Source organism: Zosterops lateralis (assembly GCF_965231275.1).
Source record: "Zosterops lateralis genome assembly, chromosome: Z".
Lineage (NCBI taxonomy): Eukaryota > Metazoa > Chordata > Aves > Passeriformes > Zosteropidae > Zosterops > Zosterops lateralis.
The window spans coordinates 47,572,931-47,595,373 of NC_139800.1; the positions used below are offsets into that span (position 1 = coordinate 47,572,931).

The 22,443-nt window shown below is 36.1% G+C and overlaps 1 protein-coding gene across 1 annotated transcript in view; it reads left to right on the forward strand.

Moving 5' to 3' along the window:
- MCCC2 (methylcrotonyl-CoA carboxylase subunit 2) overlaps positions 1-20,992 on the forward strand; it is a gene marked incomplete at its 5' end in the record, with an annotated part of 36,341 nt that extends 15,349 nt beyond the window's left edge. Inside the window, 11 exons of the mRNA XM_083884134.1 lie at positions 161-274; positions 5,412-5,476; positions 6,383-6,482; positions 7,413-7,508; positions 8,704-8,776; positions 8,976-9,052; positions 11,091-11,157; positions 11,428-11,584; positions 12,369-12,483; positions 13,765-13,850; positions 20,561-20,992. Of these exons, the coding sequence (XP_083740260.1) occupies positions 161-274; positions 5,412-5,476; positions 6,383-6,482; positions 7,413-7,508; positions 8,704-8,776; positions 8,976-9,052; positions 11,091-11,157; positions 11,428-11,584; positions 12,369-12,483; positions 13,765-13,850; positions 20,561-20,678 (1,068 nt within the window). The 3' untranslated portion in view covers positions 20,679-20,992. The remainder of the gene's footprint in view (positions 1-160; positions 275-5,411; positions 5,477-6,382; positions 6,483-7,412; positions 7,509-8,703; positions 8,777-8,975; positions 9,053-11,090; positions 11,158-11,427; positions 11,585-12,368; positions 12,484-13,764; positions 13,851-20,560) is intronic.
- Positions 20,993-22,443: the final 1,451 nt, after the last annotated feature.

A 22,443-nucleotide genomic window follows, 5' to 3' on the forward strand; every position in this document is an offset into this window, starting at 1 on the left:
AAAAGTTTGCTCTATTAGACAAAAATAATCTTGCAGTGCTGTCCAATGACGTTAATAAAACGTATGTATTATGTATTAAAATACATAATATCTTGTGCCTTTGCTATTTTTAAGGGTTTAGATAGTTAACATTAACTTGTTCTTTTTGTTTTCCTGATAGATAGCAGTAGTCATGGGATCCTGTACAGCAGGAGGAGCATACGTACCTGCAATGGCTGATGAAAGTATTATTGTTGGCAAACAGGGAACGATATTCCTGGGAGGGCCACCACTGGTAAGGTTTTACAGCGGTTTCTAGTGACATGGCCCCTCTCCTCCCCCTCCCCCCAAATCGTGCTCTGATAATTGCACACCTTAAACAATTGAGACATTTCTTGGTGATATGTTTCTATATACTCTGTAGATTAGTTTGTGTTAGAGGTGTATATATATGCATCAGACTGAGTCAAGGTGCTTTCGTAGTACTGCTTTTAGACTGCTGTGCACAATTTAGGTGATAAAAACCATTCCTATATTCAATTACATACTCTCTAGGTTTGATGCAAAATTTGAAAAAATCACAGCCATGTGTATTGTATCTCAAAGTCAAGATCAAAGATAAAAGAATTTCTGAAACACGGCTGATCTGCTGAATTTTTATGTCAGTTTACTGACGAAGAAGACACGCTTACAATGCAGTTTGACCTTCCTTCTTACCTGACCTGACCTGACCTGACCTGACCTCCAGAAGTCCTGTGAATTAAACCTTGCTTTATTGTGGAACTCATAGTGGCATTTGTGACTGTGAAGTAATGCTGTATAAGAGAGCTTTAAAATTACAGTAGCTTGGCACAACAAAAGGGGTGCTTGAATGTGGTTTATTATTTTAGAAATAGCTGTATGTCCTAGTGTAGGCTCAGTTCTATACCAATACAGATAATAATACAATAATGTCAGTCTTTTGCTGACAAAGATTATTCTACTTAACATAAGCTTTATGAGAAAAAAAAGAATTTTTAGTAATAAATGTTAATGCTAGAACTAACAGAGCATCATTCATCATATCTGTTCAAGTCTCTATGAAACATGGCTGGATAAACTTGTGCTTATGACATAGTCAAATATTTGTCAAATTTATTGTTCAAACTGGTCTGAGACAGCACAATGGCTCTGTTTTGATTACAGTCTTTTGGGAACTTGAAGGTGTGCTTCCTGTGACAAAGCCAAATGTAAATCAAATGTCTCTCAAGAGTCCTTGCAATTTAAGCATGCCAAAATGGAGAAATTGCTTTGTTATGGCATTGTTAATGAAGATACTGCTCCATTGATTTCTCTAGTAACAGAGGAAGCAAAGTCTCTTGGAAGTCATTTCCTTCAACACTTAAAATACTGGGAAAATGTAGTGTGTCCCACTAAACTATAGGAAAACAGCCACTGGCAGATTTATTTGTCGACTAGTTTCTAAGGCATGATTGTGTTACTCTCATTAGAAGTATCAAGGACTCATCCTTTAATATGATTTAGTGTTTATAGCTTTGCTGTCATTTCCACAGCATATTTTTGTATTGCATTGTCTTCCTTTAGAGTGGATTTTTCCCCATTGTGTCATCTTGTTGATTAAAGTAGATTTGGCATTTTGTATCTCTCAAAGTTCAGTGTTCAGGCTTTTAAATTCTAGTGCAGTTAAAAAAAAAAGAGAGAGAAAAAAGGTCTTGCATTTGTACATCTTAAATAAATTCAGAATTTAACAGGCATGTAGAAAGCAGGGGCATGGGACACACACCTGAAAGTACAATGTTGCTTTGTTGTCTACCCTAATAAAAAAAAGGCATTTAGTTTGAAGAAATTTATTATTTTGGTGGAGGCTTTCCAAAATGATAAGAACAACAAAGTAATCAGGAAAAGGCGATGAAGTAATGAATAACAACTGTGTAATGTAATGGTAATTTATTTGCTTCTCATTAGGATTTTGTTAGAATTTTGTTGACAGTAATTGTTTCAAATTGTTTCAAATGTCCTACCTAGGCTTCTGTTCCTTTTTATCTTGTATTAGTGTTTTTCCATTTGTTTATAGGTGAACATAGACAAATCCTCAAATTAGAGTACTTCTCAATAAATCTGTCACTGTAATTTTGGATATTTGAAGTTTCTTGTTGAAAAGTGGCATAAACATGACTGAAGATGCTATTTGAGAATAATATTAGTTGAGTAAGTAACATGTGATTTGTACATTTTCCCTTTGAAATAAGAAAACTAGTGTGATGAAAGACATGAACTTTTTACATTAGACTGTTAGTAGATTTGTAGATAGTAGATAACTAAGAATAACTGGCCTAGTTGTAGGAACACCTGAGCTGTCAAAGTACAGACCTTTCCAAAATGTTTTCAGCAAGACATTAATACCCAGTATGACCCAGAAAGCTGGCTTGGAAGATGAGAAAAAGAGAACCAGATGCTTGTTCTCTGGGAATGGTAATCATTTAACATCACAAGGCAGTTTACATCATACGTGTACTGACATGTAGCACATGAGACTTTTGCCACGGTAGACAAGGAAAAGGGTGACCCAAGTCAGGCCTCCATGGAGGGGCTTGACTAGGCAAAGCAGTGACTGCAAGGGTGGTGTGAAGTTGGAAAGTTTTAAAATCTTTGCCCATTTTCAGGGGAAGATTTCACAACTATCCTCCAATTTAATTTGTTTCTTAGCAACCTGCAGATGTAATGATCCTTATCGTTGTGCGTATAGATCAAACTTTATTATCTCCACCTGTCAGCCTTTCTGTTCTGTACAGCTTTTCATATTCTCACCAAAATGTGAGAAAATAAAACTTGCCTTGTTCTAAGCATTAAAACTACTTCAGACTCCCCTAGAAACTCCTATTCCATGCTGTAGCAGATGTAGCCATTATTGAATAAATTCTGTTCCCCAAAATGTCTTTCCTATACGAAGAAAATTGGATTGGACTTTATTGCTTGCCAGCCTAAAACAAAACATCCTGAGAAATGAAAAAATAAAAATCCCTGGTGTTACTTATAATTAGACTTGAGATGTGTATGATAAAAAAATATGAATTGTAGGTACGGTCTGTCATCATAAAATGGAAGATTTCTTGGCCTACTTTTTTGGAAGGGTGAGGAGTAATGACTTCATAAACCGATCTCGATAGAAAAGGGCAAGTGTCACAGTAGCAGTAATATTCTGGGCCATTCTGCATTTTTCTAAAGTGGAGTATCTGTATCCTCATCTTTGGCAGTACTGCTTGCTAGTTCAGGATGTCATGTAGACCTATAGGCTCTTGTTCCAGAAACTTCTGATTCTTCCTTCATGAGGGAACATTTGCACACTTTCTGTGCTCAGAGGTGAAAAAAAAGTCTGGAAAAAAGAGGGAATAAATCTTTCAAATTCATGTCTATTTATGTACTGGGGACTTTCCTATATATTGGCCTCATCTGTTGTGGTAAATGCATATTATAGCTAAAGTTTATGTTTATTTCTTTTAATAATTTCTTGCTGAAGTAGCTTGAACAGGTGTTTCTTAGAAAATACCCACATATCTTGTTGAGGCTCTTACTTGCAGTCTGTTAGAATTTAATGAACTTTAAGGTAACTTCAACTAACTCTAAGTAACTTTAACTGTTACTTAAAACTGCAGTTTGTAGAATGCTGTGCTGTACTGCTGTATCTGGAAAGATGATGGAGTAAATACTCATGCTCACCTACTCTCAACAGAATAAGACACATTTGGGCTTCAGGGTGCAGCTCTGGGTGCTCCAGAATAAGCCTGAATGAGCCAGTGAAATTCCATGAAGATGATGGAGGTGGAGCATCTGTAAAATGAGGAGGGTGTGAGACTTCTCAATCTGGTGAAAACATGTCTTAGGGCAAATCTATCCATACCTTGCAAGGGGGAGTAGAGATAGTAGAGCCAAGCTTCTTATTGGTACTCTGTGATAGGTCAAGAGACTGCCAGGCGGAAACTGAAATAGAGGAAGTTCTGTTTAGTCGTAAGAAAACATTTTTCTGCAAGGATGGTCATGCCAGCCAAGTTGTCCAGAGAGTTTGTGGAGTCTCCATTCTTGAGCTATTCAAGCTTGAGCAGAGAAGTTAAACTTGGCAATCTCACATGGTGGCAGACAGAGTCCATAGCTCCAAAATTGTAATTTGAAGAAGGAAAACTTGAACTCTGTGGAAAAACAAAAAAGAAGTTTTTGGTAAAATATTTTAAAATGAGTCTCTGGATTTCCGTGCCAATGGAAATCATTGTGCTATTCGGCTTTGTGCCAAGTTCTGCAGTAGTTAATAGTATGTTAGAACTGGTTGCATAATGACAGATGTATGTAATTATTTCATAGAATCATAGAATAAAATCACACAGTCAAATGGTAGAATCACTTATAATACACCATAAAGGTCACTGAGTCTGGGTATTAACCTTGCACTGCCAAATGCACCACTAAACTGTGCATTATACCCTTAAATGCCACATCTGTAGGCATTTAAGTGATTCTAAGGATGGTTTCTCAACCACTGCTCTGGACAGCTGTTCCAATGCTATGTAACCCGTCCAGTGAAGAAATCTTCCTCCGTTCTCTTAAAGTATCTTCTTATGTTCACTGTTTATTGAAGACTCAAGTCTCTTAATTATGTCTCCGACAGAAACGTTCAATTAATTAGTATGCCAGACCTTCATGTATCATGGGTAATTCAAATTTCAGACTAGAATCCACTGCAGAAGAAATATCTATACCTAAATTTGCAAACTTGACAGTTTGGAAGTGCATGTGTATGAGAAAATACATGTATATAAAACTAGTGTGCTTCATTTTTAGATATGAAATTTCAAAACTGAAATCTGTTTTGGAAATGATGATATTTTTTCCTTCCCTTGCTTGTACTTTACCTCTGTACTCTCTCTGAGTGATGAATAATGGTTTCTCCAGCTTTCAAGTAATCCTCTTCAAAGCACTTACTCTAGAGTAGAAATGCTTCAAGAAGTCTTCTGGGGGTTTTTATTAACCCCAGTGGTAAATGATACTGCTTTGTTCTAAGAAGGAGACCATTCACTCTTAAATTGCCCTTTCGTGTCTAAGATTATACAGATTGTAGGCTTTGGATTGTGCAGTCCAGGTACTTTTATGGAGACATCATACTTGATCCAAGCAGTTACATGCCACTGATATGCTCTTTTAAGGAAAATTATTATTACTAAATTGTTGTGTATTTACTGAAAGGTTTAGAAAATAAAAAAGTAATTTTTACAAGATTCTCTGTTATCATATTTTAATATGCTCTGAGCAAGAGTAAACAGGAAAATATGGTCAATGAAGAAGCATTTTGCAAAGATGTCTCTCATTACTGTATCTAAGGTAGTATAAATATTAATGCAAGACAAGTGTCAACCGTGAAGCTCATTTTCCTTTTTTTGTTTCAGGTTAAAGCAGCAACAGGTGAACAGGTATCAGCAGAAGATCTTGGAGGGGCAGATCTTCACTGCAGGTTTAAAGAAATATTTTCCCAGAGTTAATTTCTTCCATATTTTAGATTGCCCCTTCCCCATGCCCTTCGCCTTCCCCTGCCCTTCTCTTATTTTATTTTGGTTTTAGATCTTTTTTAAGCTGTGTTTACCTTTTGAAAATTATTTCTGTGGTGTTGTCTGGTGCTGACTGATTGTTTTATTGTTGGGATCTCAGAGTTACATTGTGTTACTCTAGTTACTTTTCATTTACTGCTTTGAAATACTCACGTCTAGTGTGCAGCATCATGCAGTATATGGAGGACATTAATACTGAGTGTTAACAGAATAGTATGTGTTGAGAAACATTTTATAGATTGTATCTTTCTTACTGCCACCTAGAATTCACTACAAGCAACATCAAAATACTCTGTGCGTTTTGTAAAAAAACCACTTCTTAACAAACCCAAAAAATATATGCACTTTCAAGTTCTGCAATTAATAATAAACAAAATTAAGTATTATGGCACAGTAAGTTATGTATTGCTGTATATTAAATGCTTATTTGTTACTTCAATTTGAAGTGAATAAAGAATTATTTTGAAGGGCAGTTCATGCCATTTTTGTAAACACGTTTTTCTTTATAATTGAAATTAATTTTTGCTGCATATGAAAAATGCTTTTTATATTTTATATAGTCATTTAGGTTTTTTATTTCCTGCAGTTGCTATTTTATTTCATGTCTGATAACTTGAATGTACTATTTTGAAGAAAAGGTCAGGCATGAGATTTTTTTTTTAAAGTAATTTCATAATAAAACACACAGAGCTGAAATGTTGCATCTATATTTTCAAGGTCTTAGAAGGTTTAAAATTTCAAGCTTTCATTGTCTGATTTATGTTGTTTTTTTCCCCCAAAGTATTCATCTTGCTGTTGTTGTATATATACAGAAAATCTGGTGTAACAGATCATTATGCTTTGGATGACAACCATGCACTTCATCTGGCAAGGAAAGTTGTAAGAAGTTTGAATCTCCAGAAAAAAGTAGATGTAAGTGTGTAGAGTCTGAAAACACTACAGTGGTGAAATTAGAAATGCTTTTCTCTGCCTGATGGATATAACACTTGTTTTATAGAACACATATTTTTGTCTATGACTTTACACATTTGAAAATGGAAGTTATGCTTCTTGTCGTTAAAGATTTCTCTGATGCTTCAGTTCTGCTATTACATTCCTGCTGTATTACTCCCAGGAAAACTACTGGGATTAAATGCAAGGGTGAAGCAACTAGAAGAGTGCTCCAGAGTCATAGAATTGCACTTTTAGATTAATCCAGTCTTGCAAATTACTTAATTTAATTTTGAACCACATGATCATTTCCATGGACTTAAAATTAGATCCCTGCTAAAGCATCTTTTTGAATAGACATTTTCTGGGATTATTAAGGGGTTGAAAACTGAGAGGATAGACCTAATTCTTGACAATGAATGTTATTGATTTAAGAATTCCTTGTAGTAAATGGGGTGGTTAGCATATGGGGGTGGAATTGCCTCATCTTATTTTAGTAGGAAATATGAGAGGGTGAATGGAAGCTCAAGGAAGGCAAGATGTTGTATTCAGTTGTGTGACAAAATCCTAACACGTTTTTCAGAATGCTGCCTGCCTTAGAGGGCATGGGGGGAAAGTAAGCAAATAGGAGGACATGCCTAATTTTTTTATAATGGGAGAAGTGGAGCACATGTGGAGACATATGCAGGAGTAGGAAAAAGGTAACAGTGAGAAAGTGTTACCAACCTTCAGGTTAGGAAACTTGACCTTTGTGCAAAATGAGGACAAGCCAGTACAGGCATTTTGGTGTTGTTGGTGAAGAGAGATCTGTTCTCAAAGAAATTGATAAATTAATTGCTGTTTGAATTTTTAAGTCATAATGTGAGCTGACGATTCCTTTGTTATTTAAATTGTTTTGTTAAAATGCTATAGGTGACTGTGGAACCGTCAGAAGAGCCTTTATTTCCAGCTGATGAAATATATGGAATAGTTGGTGACCAGCTAAAAAGAACTTTTGATGTCAAAGAGGTATAGTATTAATGCAAGATCCATATGCCCATACATACATGCACAAATTCTCGTGCAGGAAATCACTCTTTATATTGTCGTTATTGATAATACCTAATTAATACCTTATTTCTTCACAGTTTTGTCCAGCAGACCCATTGTGATAGCAGTGACTTGTTGAAAATATAGTAGTTTTTGGTTATACTTTTCAGAAGTATTAGCAAGGATGAGAGATTGGTTACATTCTGAAAAAGCTGACAGAAATGGGAACTCCTAGTTGGCAAAGCATTCTGTTGACTTTCCCAGGGATATAATAGCTTTCTTTTTCTGTCAGTCCTGTGAAAGATGAGTTGTTTAAATATTTATGGTCTATAAGCACACCAAACAATTGAGCCTTCTCCCAACTCCATGCAAAGACTATTGTGCTCTACTGTAGGTCTAGTGTAATTATCTGCCTTAGAACCTTCATCTGAGCCAACATGCTTTCTCAAATTTTGCACAAATCTCACATTCTGAACCTTTTTCGCTACTAGTCAAGTATGTATTTTAGAAAGAGTCTTAATATGTACCTGTCTTAAAAATACTTGGCAGAAATTACTAGGATTTGCTTTGCATTAAGGGGAAAAAGAGATGAACAGTTTCACTGAGTTTCATACTTCACTCTCAGAAGTTGGAATAGGTCGGATTTATGTTCTTTTAAAGTTGAAATAAATATCTTCTGGCAAATGTCTTGCTAGCAGTGGATCTGTATTTATAAAAAATGGCTCCTTTGCATCAGAGAGAAACCTCCAATCAGTTCTTCATTATTTTTGTATGTCACAAACTCAAGCAAGCCTAAAAATAATCATATCTCTAAGAAGGCAACTCGTGAATATGTTTTTCTTCACAAATGAGTGGCTATTGATTAATGTTTAATGTAAGCAGAGGTTTTTGTTTGAAATTCAGCTAATCAGGAAAATGTTGCTCTGTGTAATTTAGGTATTTGACTGGAACTTTCTTAATCTTGAAATTCCATTTTTTACAAACATGTAGATGAATCACACTTTACCAACTAAATGGGCTTTGCCTGCCATTCAAACTGTTTATATGGTGGGCTGCATGATGTTCTATAAATGGTAAGGTTTTAAGTTATATGTTCTCATGGCCTTCCTTTCTAAGCAAATTAAAAACCTTGAAAGATTAGGAATTTAATGTTATTTTTCCATTTTTTCTTAAGGTCATCGCTAGAATTGTAGATGGAAGTAAATTTGATGAATTCAAAGCCTTGTATGGGGATACTTTAGTTACAGGTAAGTAGAAATATAATTATTCTGTGTAAGTTCCCACTGGTTTTATAGTTGGGTTTATTCTGGCTCACCCACTGATATTTTTAATGATGTTTATCTTCAGAGGAGTAGCAGTTGCTGTTACCAGGAGAAAGTATTACCTTTATATGCTGTGGAAAAATAAATACATGTGGAAATTTACAAATTAATCTCTCTCTTTTAGGATTTGCAAGAATTTTTGGTTACCCAGTAGGAATTATTGGAAACAATGGAGTTCTTTTCTCAGAGTCAGCAAAAAAGGTAAATGGATAGGTTATTAGCTTCTTTGCCATTGAGAAACAAAACTTCTGGTAGACAACTTGCTCTTGAGATGAGGAACATTTTTAAATAATGAAAGAGAACTGACTCCACGTTTTTCATGTAAATGTGAAACAAGTATAAGCTGTTAATAAGCTGTAAAAAAAATTGACCAAAATTTAGAAACAGTGTTTGGTAGATTTTTCTGATGTGAGGAAGATAGGCCAACAGCAGAACAGCATTTGGATTTGTGTGAATACAGTGTAGTTGAAATAATATATCCTGAAACTTAAATCTGTTATGAGACAAGTCCATCCTGATTACATCAAATACCATGTTGGGTATTTTTAACCTCTAAACTATTAAGTGCTACGGAAAATCACGTCATTGTTTTTGCAATAACTGGAAAATCTAAAACTTGGATTCCAGTACTCAGTTCATTGGTTTACCAGAGTTTTAATTTTCATACTTTGCTGCAGAATCTCCTGGCTTAGAATAATTAGTGAATACCTTGTGCAATCTCTCAATATTTGTGAGCTAAATTACCTATTTTGTGAATGAAAGGCTGTGTGTGAAGGAATATTGTGATTTTTTTTACAGTTAACAGTGCTTTACAGTTTGGACTTCAGGGAATTATGCTGATAAAGAGTATCTGGGTATTGGAAAGTGTTTACCTTGGCCTGTGTTGCTTGCTTTAGTTCTTTATTTTCTCAAGAAACAGCTGTCAATTGAATTTTTTGTAACAACAATTATATACGCTAGTTTTGTTCTAACAGGCTTCTTGAGCTAACAGTGAGGAAATCAGTATCGAGAATATAAAGATAAAGGAAGAATTGATGAGAGAGATGGAGAAAGGAAGTAATTTTACTGGATTTATTGCTATTATAAAATAATACACAAAATTGAGTTTCATGTGGTGAAGGAATACTTCCAACTTGGAGCACTGCCGTAAATGACATTTGTTTTCATCTGATGTTTGTTTTAGCAGTTATTTCCATGTAGAAAATAACTCTTGAAGTATTTTTAATACTTTCATTATTTTTCTAACAATTTAGTACTACAATGTTTTTTCCTAATAATGAGAAAAAAAGTAAGGAATCTTCATTTTCTGGCTTTTACTCACATATCAGTAGTGTAAAATGAAATTCAGTTCTAAAGAAACCTTTGTCCATGAAGTTGGTTCTATAAGCAACATACCTTAGCAATACTCCTTTTTCTCCCCTTGCATTTTTTTAATGAGTTGTTTTAGATTTTTCCTGTGATCATCACTGTACTATTCACGTGTTTCTCTGGAGAAGATTATATTTAATTATTTTTCTGTCTTTTTTCTTTTTATAACTTTTGCAGTTTTTATATAGTGAGGAGGTTAGATGTTTTCTCAGTTGTTGTGCTGCATAACCCTGTTGGGTTTTTTTTCCAGCAAGTGTATAAATAAGCCAAGGAACTTTATTGATCTAGATTAGTTGAAACAGGGGCTCAAAATCTACTATTTGTAACTTAGCTAGGAAGTTGGTTTTTTGCTAGTAAATAAGGAGAGGACATCTGCCTTCAGGAAAGTGAGAAAATGTTACAGTAATTGGCAGGGCCATGAGTAAATAATGTATATGGGCCTTCCCTAATTTTAGAGAATACTTTTCTTCTGTTCTGGAGAGGTGTTTTTCTGATTGTCCTAATTTCTTTGGCAGAGTCTTAGCAAACTCAATGTCAGATGCCACACTGGTGCTGTCCATGGTTTAACTGCATCTTGGCTGAGTCACAACAGCTGAGCTTTTCAGTATCAGTAGTAATGCTTTTTAAGGATATTATTTATGTTTTACCCATGGTCTCACACATTTTTGGAGATCTCTTACTTCTGCTACAATGAATGCATGTTTTGCAGTTAACTTAGGGTGAAGAAGTAGTGCAGCACTTCCTGATGTAAATACTGAACTCCATAGGTGGACTTCAGTGGAAGGATTTAGCGCAGACTCCGGAATGCTGGTAGTGGTAGCACTTGTCCAACTTTTAATGGCTCACTCTTTTCTTTTTTTCCTGTCCACAGGGTACACATTTTATCCAGTTGTGTTGCCAGAGAAATATTCCCATTGTGTTTTTGCAGAATATTACAGGTGAGTTAGATCAAGCTTTTGAGGTTTCACTTTGTTGTAGACGTTGCTGTTAATTGTTGATGCTGTGTTCTAGACAACCTCTTGTGTGCTTTGTAGTACCTGCATCTCCAGCCTGTTTGGAAATCAGCCTGTCAGCAGCTGGTGAAGGCCTTGCCTTATAATTTGCTTCTCAGTTCTTACAGCATGTGCTGTGAAGCACACAGTGTGATATCTGGCACAATATTATAATATAAAGATGGTGAGACTTTTGTTTATGTTGTATTTCTTTAGGTTTCATGGTTGGCAAAGAATATGAGGCTGGAGGGATAGCAAAAGATGGTGCCAAGATGGTAACTGCTGTAGCTTGTGCCAATGTACCTAAAATAACCGTCATTATTGGTGGCTCTTACGGAGCTGGAAACTACGGGATGTGTGGAAGAGCATATAGGTAAGCGTTGCTTCAGATTATGACAGCAGATAGAAATAATTTAAGAGAGCATAACCTTGAAGTAGCATTCTGTAAAATCATCTGGACTCTTGAAGAAGTTGAGCTGTTTGGAAAAGAAAAGAGTTCTTAATGAATATATTCATAAGTAAATAACAGCCTGAAATTTGTGGACACTGATAGGGCTTATGATTCCCTTGAATTAGGTGGCAGAGGAGACCTTCTAACAGTAAACCTGTTCACATCCTTTTTTCCCATTTCAGTTCTTGGTGGAAAAATTGTAAAGTCATTGGTCAGTATAGGCTGGTCCTATATTCATAGGCATTCATAGGAAGATTATATCAGCTTGTGGAAAAACTCCTTATTCGCTTCAGTCAGCCTTTTTTTGTGAGTAAGGTTTGTATAACTGCTAAAGATCTTTTTGTTGACCCTTTGGATATGTGTTATGTAATTTTTTACATTTCATTTTTCAAGGGTCCTGATACTCTTGAAGTTATTTGGGATGTTTAGGAGAGAAATCCCTGTCGGTTAAAAATGTGAGCTGAAGAGACTCAAAAAAGAAAAATTTTTAAGAAAAGATGTTTGAATAATGGAAGTTAACAGAATTTTTACATTTTCAAATGTAATGCTGCAAGCATTTAAGTATGTTACTGTACCTTTTAAAAAATATATATATATATTTTAAAATTGTTGTGCATAAAAATGTATTCTTAGTTGAGTGAGAATTAGTTCTTCACTAGAAAATATGACAATGTCTTACCTTAATGTTTAAAATGTATTTTTTCAGTCCAAGATTTCTATATATGTGGCCAAATGCTCGCATATCGGTGATGGGAGGGGAACAAGCTGCAACTGTTCTAGCTACAATAGCTAAGGACCAAAAAGCAAGGGAGGGAAAACAGGTATGTCTTTCTTCTTTAATTTCTAATAAAGTTATTATCATTTACTCTTTCACTGGAGTTGGTCACTTTGTGAGCTAGGAAAGGGTGGAAGGGAGTGAGACTACAGTAAACCTACCCACTACAGTGAGTGCCACCTAGTGCGCTCACAAACATGAAGCATTTGTGAAATATTATTGTTTACTTCTTTGAAATGTGAAGATAATTCCTAACATTTCTTATCTTTGCATAAAAAGAGGAGTATTTCATGTACCAACTTAGTTTTGTACTTTGTCCACCAAGTTATTAGTTCTACCCAAGATGAGCAACCAGGAATCCTCCTTGTTTTGGGAGTATGAAGAGGAATATGTCAAGATAAAGTGTCTTTCCAATTATTATGAAGGTGGCAGTTTTAGAGAAAGTTGATCTTCAAATGATTCACTGATTAAGAATTATGAAGCTTGTAACAGCAAAAGTCTGGAGAGGTTTGGAAAGGTTCTTGCTCATGTCAGCATTTTAATTGAAAATTAGAGGTATATTGTTAATATAATAAACGTATTTTATTAAATCTCACAGTAATATTTTTTTGTTTTGCTGCACACTCTTTTCTGCTGAGTTGGGTTTTTTTAATTGCAAAGTTTATGGCTGTACTACTGCATTGATCCCATAAGAAGTGGTTTTATTGTCATGTCTTAAAATAGTTCATATTTTTTGTGAATAGTTAACCAGAATAGCGAAGCAGCATGAACATGTTATCTCAGTGTCATTACTTTTCAACACCTGACTTGTTCTTTCTGTGGATAGAATCACTCTTATCTCTGTCTTTCTTAATTTCCCAAATCCATGACACCCAGAAAGAAGTTCAAGAAAAATAATTAGTAGTAGGTAAAAATGTCAGTCAAATGTGCTAGAGACTTGAAAGTTTTCTGAGTTACTGTGGCCAGTCTGGATCGTAGAGAAACCCAGTGCTAGAATAGCACAGACTTACTTTATTAAAAAATCTTGCCAAAGGCAACCTAAATTTTTTTTTTTCAATACACTAGCTTCAGTAATTTTTCAAGTGCTAGTCACCAATTACTCTTGCATTCAGTTAAGTATATGTTTATTCTCCTTTTTCCACCCACTTGATTTGGAAAGTGCTATTTTAATTTTGTTGTCAAACATGCAAAGTTGAAAATTGTGTGCTTAAAGAGTAAAAAAAATCTTTGGGCAGATAATTTAGGCATTTTCTTCAGGTTGATGCTGCATATAAAACTCTATCATTGGGGAAGAAAATACTAAAGTGTATTTTATGTGTTTTTTTAGTTGTCTGAGGCAGATGAAGCAGCTTTGAAGGAGCCAATCATTAGGAGGTTTGAGGAGGAAGGAAACCCTTATTACTCCAGTGCAAGGTAACATATAAATAACTATTCTAAGACTTAATTGTAATCATGAGACTTGACATCTAACTCTTGGTATTAAAGAACAGCAGAACAGCAATCAGAGGCTCTCAGCTGCTATTGATGGTAGAGGCTAGCATATTTCAGTGACCCATATGTCAGCTGTGAAAGCAGCACAGCTGGCAGTGAACAGCCTAGGAGACTCCTGGAGTAGAGGTCAGGGTATCAGACAAGCCAGCCAAAGGTGTGGCCTTCCAGGGCCTGGTGCTCACCAGTGCAGAGGGGCTCATTAAAGAGGTGATGGTTGGAAGCAAATGGAGCTGTAGGGGATACACTGTGACTGAGTTCAGAATCTCAAGGAATGCAGGGTGGCAAAGAGAGACTCTGGACTCTAAAATTTGGAAGAGTGTACTTCTAGCTGTTTAAAGTGGATGAGATTGCCTGGGAAACTCCTTAAGTACAGAGGAGCTGATTAGGAATGGCAATTCTTTAAAGGCACTTTTCTTAGAGCACAAGAGCTCTTTGTTCCTGTGTGTAGGAAAGTGATCATGGCAGGCTGGAAACTGACATGTCTGAGCAAGGATTTTCTCCTCAAACTGAGGAATAAGAAGGAAATGTACACACTGTGGAGCAGGGAGTGGTAACCTGGGAAGAGCTCCTTCTTCATGATCAGAAGTAAGATACAAAACTACTGTTAACTTCTTCTTTCTGTAGGGATAGTGGAATATGCTTAGCTGAGATATTTGTACCGGAGAAATCCACATTAGTTTTAATGTTTCATCAAATGAATACCTTCATCAGGCTTGAACTTAATGGGTAGTAAAAGAAATAGCACAAAAGTTTTTAATAGCTGACCTTTAACAGCTGACCTTGTGCTCTAAGGCAAGAAGAAAAAATGAAAAAAATAGATGTTACCATTTTTTATAACTGGATTTTAAGGAGAGGAGTATTCCACTTATAACATTTTAAAAATGAGTAAAAACGTCTGTATGTAAAATTAATCCCTACCCCAGAGAAGATGAATAATGTGATTTTTTTTTAATTTTTTTTTTTTTTACATTTACTTTTTTTTTAATATGTTCGCTGGAAACAGACTCTTTTACTCATGATTTATTTAACATTCAATATATTAGATATATTAGCAATATAAAAGCTTACCCTTTCCTCAAAACCAACAGATGATTGTCAGTATTTACAACAGTAAGTTACTAACCTGTAAGAAAGCAGTTTTACATGTAAATTTAAGACCAGCATTAAAAAATATCACATTTTAAATTTTTAATAATGTCTGATTTTAAGACATGAAACTTGAATGTTTAATACCAGCTTTATGCTCTCTAATAAGCAACTTTTATCAGTTTATGTTTTCAAAATATCTGGCTGTTTTGTGAATTTAAGTTGCAAATCTAATACTCACCCCAGCAAATAGCTTAAATTTGCCCAGCCAAGGCATGAGAAAGTGCTTTTAGTGCTTGGTGACATGTCATTTATTTGAAAAACCAGAGTAGTTATGCACTTCTTATTGTTTCCTCTTGGAAAGGAAATGTGATGTGCACAGATGTGAGTTGGCTGAGAACTAGCGTGGGTCTGGATTGCATGTGGTTGGGTTCATGTGACACTGCACTCAAGATAATAAGCCCAGCTGAAGTCAAATGTCAGAGCTGAAATCCCACTGAGGCTTATCTGGCTATAAGTAATGAAGGTGAAATGCCTCTTTTCACAAAGGAGTGCTTTTGACAGCAATGTGTGAGTGGCTCAGGTCAAAGCAGTCCTGGCTGGTTTCTCTCGCTTTTCAGTTCAAGTAGGTGCAGTCTGCATTGTCTAGGAGCTTTTAATTGCTCTCTTGTAGAGTTAATTGGATATTTCAGTGGATATAGTCATGTTTCCTGCCCTTTTATGCTTTGCATTAACTAATTCCTAAGCAAGATCTCAGATCAATAGTTCAGAAGTTTTCATTACTGTGGAGTGGGCTGTCCAAGCAGAAACAATGAGATGAAGTGGATTACAGTCTTTGCTGCAAGTGTACTCATGAGGAAGGATATACCACTCACCTTGAACCTTGTAGACAACCCTTTCCTCAGCCAACATCAGCAGCTACTCATTAGCAAGCATTTGCTGTAAATCAGGGAGGACTAACCTGTCCCTTTTGCAACCCATTCCTGTTGGGCTCCAAGCATGGTAAAAACCCAGCTGGTTGTCAATCAAATTTCAGGGTACTGAAATTGAAACTGAATCCAGACAGCCTTTGTTTTGTAAGATCCCTCCACCAAAAAGGTCAACAAGGAAACTAACAGTTTTGCATTTCGGAGAGAACAGAAAGGATAGATGGGCACAAAGATGGTTGTCCATACTACTGCTTGTGTGCAGTTGGTTTGGACTCCCTCTCGTGCTGTCCTCCAGCCTATTGTCTGCCTCACCCTTAATAGCCATTGAGATTGATGTGACCCTTCCATTTGACGTCATTAGGCTGTGAATCCAGCTTTTAGCAGTAATAAGGAGAGAGAAGGAAAACGCCCTAACGATCTTAAGAGACAAGAAAATATCCCTGTTTCTTGTGTTTATATCATTTTGCTTATAAGTGATAACTTGTTATATGTACAGGATGTCAATACTGTTCCCTGCAGTTGTATTTTCTAATCAGACTTTAACCAGTTTTTTGATTAGAACCTTACAAAATGAGCAGTCTTAATTAATGGCAGTCATTAGGCAGCACCCTTTTTAATGAGTTATATTAATCTGCTCACACGTTTCTTAAAAGATTTCAGTGGTTTGCATCTTAACAGATTACACAAGCATTTTACTCTAGGCAACTTCATTTCTTTTACTCACACTGTCTCAGTTACAGATATTTTATGAGTGTGGTGTGACTCATGTTCCTGCAATGGGGTTATAATAGGTAGTTTAATTATTAATGCAATACCCTTGTAGAGAATGCAGTTTTCTTTAAACAAAGAGAAGCAGAAGCCTAGAGTCACCATATGAAAGCAGCTTGACTTCCATGCAACATAGAATCTCTACGGTTGTCAATCTGAGTCAATTGCATTGTTACAAAAAAAAGAAAAAAACCCCTCAATCCAAAGTTTGGATATTTATTACAGCAGTAATCACTATGAGGTTGCAGCTTGCAAGATATTGTACTAAGTTGGTAATTCCTTTGGAGTCAGTTCATCCCTGCCCTTTCCAGGCCCTGAGCAGATGTGTTGCACGTTTTAAGTATTACGAATTCCCTCATTCTGTTTTGGTGTGTTTCATAAATAAGAAAGTTAATTACAGGTATTTGTTGGGAAAAATATTTATATGCAGAGAAAAAAAACCTGTAGCAGTCAAAAAACCAAAATTTGCCTAATAATAGAAATTACTATATTCAACATTGTTCATAAAGTTGGGTTTTTTTCATAATCTTAAGAAAACAGAAGGTTCAGATTGATTTGACCTCACTATTAAGGAGGATCTTTTCCATTTCTTTGGCAGATTAATTGACTATATTCATCATAACTAAATCAGAATACAAATACAAGGTGAAGAAATAAACAGCATGTGCATTAAATTTTGGTAATGCACACTCTGTGAAGTTGAAAGTATAGAAAATACTGTCTTGGCCATTCTGTCATGCTAAATTATATCAAGAGCTATAACCATTGTCTTGAGAAAAATCAAGAAAATGCAAACATCTCTTAACTAAGTCTCTGTAAAACCAATTTACACTTTCCTTAGACTATTTTGAACAAAAAAAATCTTCCAGTTGGTTTTGCTTTTGTATGGTAAAAAGTACTTTCTGATGGAGCATTGCCCAAATAAGCCCAAATATTTTAATGGGTTGCTACTTAAAATTTAAAGATACAGTTAGGAAGGAAGTTACTGACAGGCATCAGACAGCAGGAGTTTAGACCATGCACTTTATCCAAGTTATGATACAGAGAGCTCTTGTGTCATCTGAAACATAATTTGCTATTAGTACCACTTCATGCAGGTACAAATGTGGCTATTAGAATATTCCAGTGCTTGGGTTACTAGCCTCCTAGAAGTGAGGTACTGGCTGAGAATCCAAAAATGAGAAGTTAGATAGAGCTACAGTTTTCTTACATTTGTAGTTTGGGGTTATAGCAGGGGATTTTTTTTGCCATGCCAGAAGTTTTTCTCCTTTTTACATTTGAGAAAATTCTTTACTGCGAGGGTGGTGAGGCACTGGGACAGATTGCCCAGAGGAGCAGTCCTCTGCTCCATCCCTGGAAGTGTTCAATGCCAAGTTGGATGGGGCTCTGAGCAACCTGGTCTAGTTGAAGGTGTCCTTGCCCATGTTGAGGGGGTTGGAACTAGATGATCTTTAAGGTTCCTTCCAACCCAAACCATTCTATGATTCTGTCATTTTTCCATAATTCATTCTCTGCTTGTTGGGACCTGGCAGTCAGGTCAGTGACTGCCATAAATACTGTGGTGCAAGACTTCTTGAATCAAAATTTGGTTTTCACTCCCAGAAAAGAAGGAACCTTATTTTGTCCAATTAGCAGCAAAGTCTTCCCTTCTCCAAACCCTTTCTTCTTCTGTTCTTAGGTTTTGCTCTTGTGCCTCATTTAGTTTAACAGTCTCCTGCTTGGGAAGCTGTGCCGTTGTAAGATCTTTTTATAGTAGAGTACTCTTTCTAAGCTAGGTATCCTTTTTCTTCTCTGTTTAATAGTTTGAAAACATGCTCCTAGAGCTGAGCCTGAACCCTTGCGCTTGGTCTTGTTAAAGGTGTCTTCAACTGCAATTCTATTTTGTGCATCATAGGACAGATACACCTTGTAAAATAAAAACATATATTGTCAATCTCTTAGTATATTTATCTGATTTATCAATATTACTTTCACAGCAAATGGCAAAATAAAGCAAATATGGAAAACACTCAAGTGTCTGCTGCTGCCTTGAGTTTATCAGCATGTTTTTATGTACAGTTTGTAGTTGTCTTGAGGGTGAAATTGGTAGGATTGAAAGAAGAGTGCAAAATACCTTGTTTCCTGTCTAATAGATTTTGCTAAATTTATCTCCAAACAATATAAAATATGCAGATGGAACTTCAGTTAGAAAGGAAAGGCTGTGTCTTCTCTTAGTAAAATCAGTCTTAGCTCCCTATTCATGAGTGTTTCTTTCATTTTTAAATTTTCCACAAAGAATTAAGCATTAGCCAACACTGAAGTAAGTTCAGAAAGAATGCAAAATAAGTCTCTCTAGAGAAAGATGGGATGAAGGAGAGGCATCCCTCTCTTAACCAAAAATACTGTGCATGTGTTCTGCAGATGCTGAATAAAGTATGTGTTCAAGTGAGACTGGGTTTCAATAAGCAGTGTGGTATGTTGTTTAAATATCTTGCTGGGGAAATAACAATATTTACAGGACACTTTCATGGCCTGCTGGGAATTTCAACATGGATTTGAATTCAGGTAGAATGGAGCTGTCATTGAGAACTGATGCCACTAAGACCCTAAATTTTGAATAATATCAAAGAGACTATTTGCAAGTATTGACAATTTTGGGGACCTGGGAATTTGACAATTGCTCATTTATAATTTAATTGCCTTCAGGCCTGGATTAAGAAGGGTGGTATTTTCTAGTTCTTTAGAAATGAACTTAATGGTAAAATAAATGAAAGAAATTCTATTGGGTCTTGCTGAGGTGGAGTTCATTTTCCCACAGCAGCCCTCTTGGTGCTGTGCTTTGCATTAGTATCTGGAAAGGTGTTAACAGCGCAGCAGTGCCTTGGCTGAGCAGTGCTGGCACAGCACCAGCCTGTCCCTCTAGCATTTTCCCCCTCTTCAGTATTCTGGGGTGGGCGAGAACCTGGGAGGGGACACAACTAGGCCTGCTGACACAGATTAACCAAAGGGATATTCCGCAGCATATGACTTCAGCTCAGTTCCAAAAGCTAAGGAAATGAGAAGGAAGGTGGAACATTGGTTATTTACAGTGTTTGCTCTCCAAAGCAAATGCCTGCATACTGAAGCCCTGCTTCCTGGGAAGTGACTGGACATTGCTTGCTGATGGGAAGTAGAGAATTAAGTTGTTAACTTTTTTTTCTTTTTGTGCACATGCAAACTTTCACTTTTGCTTAGTAAACTATCTTATGTCAACCTATTGTTTTCCATCTTATTTTCTCTCCTCTGTCCAGCTGGGAAGGGGAAGAGATAGCAGCCCTGTGAGCACCTGGAATCCAGCAAAGGTCAACCCACCACAGAAAGTCTGAAAATACTTGAAATTTGTTCTGTCTTTTTAGTGATGAAAGAATAAACACTTGTATCATCTTCATCTGGCAGTTGAATGAACATGAATAGTGTGAATAATGATGTGACATAATCCTTAAAGTGCATGCATTTTCAGTAGAATTAAATAGGTCATTGGCAGATGGTCATTCTCCACATGAAAATAAACAAGCAAAGAGGGCTTTTTTTCTTGAAGGAGATGATTAAGAATGAAGAATCTGTTTAAAATATGTAGGTCTGACATTCTGCACTTACCTAAAGCGAAGTAGGTTGTTCTATAAGACAAATTCCATGGAGTAATGCACACCAGTCTGTTGCATTGGTGAACAGCCTGAGTTGACTCCATCATTTTAAGTATAAGTTAGCTCTTTGCTCCTCTTTACTTTATATGAAGCATTTCCAGTTCCATGGGTTTGAAAGTATACCAGCTGTATAAGTTGATTTCCTTTAATTGTTAAAAGTTTTTGTTTGTTTCTGGTTTTTCTCTAGATTATGGGATGACGGAGTTATTGATCCAGCTGACACAAGACTGGTTTTGGGTCTCAGTCTCAGCGCAGCACTGAATGCACCCACGAAGAAGACAGAATTTGGAGTTTTCAGGATGTAAACTTAAACATGTGATGATCGGAATTACTTCTATATATTTTATTTGGGGCTGGGCAGCACACTAGCTACAATATTGCAGTGATTAAAAATAAAGATTTGTAAGATGCTATTTTTAATGAAAATTTCATCATTGTTTTCACTGACTGAAACTGTCACACAGTGCTTCAGTTTTTTTATAGTAATTTGAGATAAGTGATTTAAGTGCTTATATAACTACTTTGCATGAATAAATTTCAGGTTCTAGCATTATGATTCATGTTTGATAAGAAACTATTGATATTATCTCTTATATAAATAAATGTGCAAAATAAGCTATGTATTTGCTTGTCAGCTCCTATGTTTCTTTTAATTCTTTTTTGTATGTCTCCTATAAATGCAAAGTACTTTTGCTGTCCAACAAAGAAAAACCCATATGTGCTAATAAATAGTATTTGTGAAAGGGAAGTGCTCTAAGGGCAGCCAGGGACTTCAACACATCACGAAATCACAAATTTCATGCAGTTGTTGTCATCTTGTTCTGTCTCTGGCTTTCATCCAAAAAACATTGCTTTTCTGTGTGGCTCCCTGAAGTCAAAGCAACTGTTGAACCTGATGAATGCATAATGTTTTCTGGAAGAGATGGGAGGTGTGTTCTGGTATCTGTGAAATCAGCAAGTTGCTGGGAGTATGTGTGAGAACAGGAATTAGCTGCAAAAGTGTTTAAGCCTGGCATGTGGTCCTTCTGGTAATTTTGTTTTCACAAAGGTAGTGTTTTCTCCACAAGGATCAGTGCTTTGCTCAGAGCAGAAGCCTGAAATCCACTGGCTTAAGGAGTTTCGAGATGTTGGAATGCTTTGGTTATTCTGGTTTATTTAGGGTAGCTTGTTGGAGTGTAAAGTTTTTCAAGAATTTAGCGTCTGTTATTTAATTTGTTCTCTGTTGAAACGTTGTGCCTTATAGAAACTACATACTGTTCTACCTGGGAACAAGGAGGTGATTTCATTTTATCTGGCTTTGCTCTACAAGTGCACAGATAACCACTGCTAGAAATATTCTTAACTGAAAGTCAAATCCAAGAAGAGCCAGTGCACATGAATAGAGGTCCTATCCTGTGCTGGCCTGGGGGGAGAGGAAAGACTGCTAAGAGGAGTGATCACCTGGGGTAAGGTGCTAGCTGTAATCTTCCTAAGCTTGTGTGAAGAGGAGTTCTCCTTGGATCCCGGAAGAGGATGGAAGGCCTGCTACCTAGTAGGCTTTCCAGTTGTGTATCAGACAGATGCAAAAGAGAAGAAGAAATAATTCTTTGGAATGGGGATCTTCAATATAAAATAGCAACAATGTAGACAGTGTAGCTTAGGTTGAACTGTGTGGTCTCTGGCACAATTCTGTATTGCACTAAAAGAGCAGTTTTCCCTGTCTTTTTACTGAGATGAAATGTATCCAAAGCCAGGTGTGTTCTGCACAAAAGATTACTTCTGTAGGTCTGCACTCTTATGCTTACTCTTAGTATATTAAATAATATTTAACATAGAATAATAATGTTAAATACTGCCAGCTAGGCACAGAGCTGTGCATTTGTGCCACTTGTCTCATTATACACATTTGTGAACATATCTGGCATAGACCCAAAATTTCTTGATCCCAAAAGTAAAATTAAATTATTTGTGGCTAGTAGGCTTCTGAAATGCATTTAAAAATACCCTACTTTTAAACACAGATTTTTATAATATATAAATACAAATATATATTTATAAAATATAAGCAAGGAGAAAAAGAGTTCCAGACCC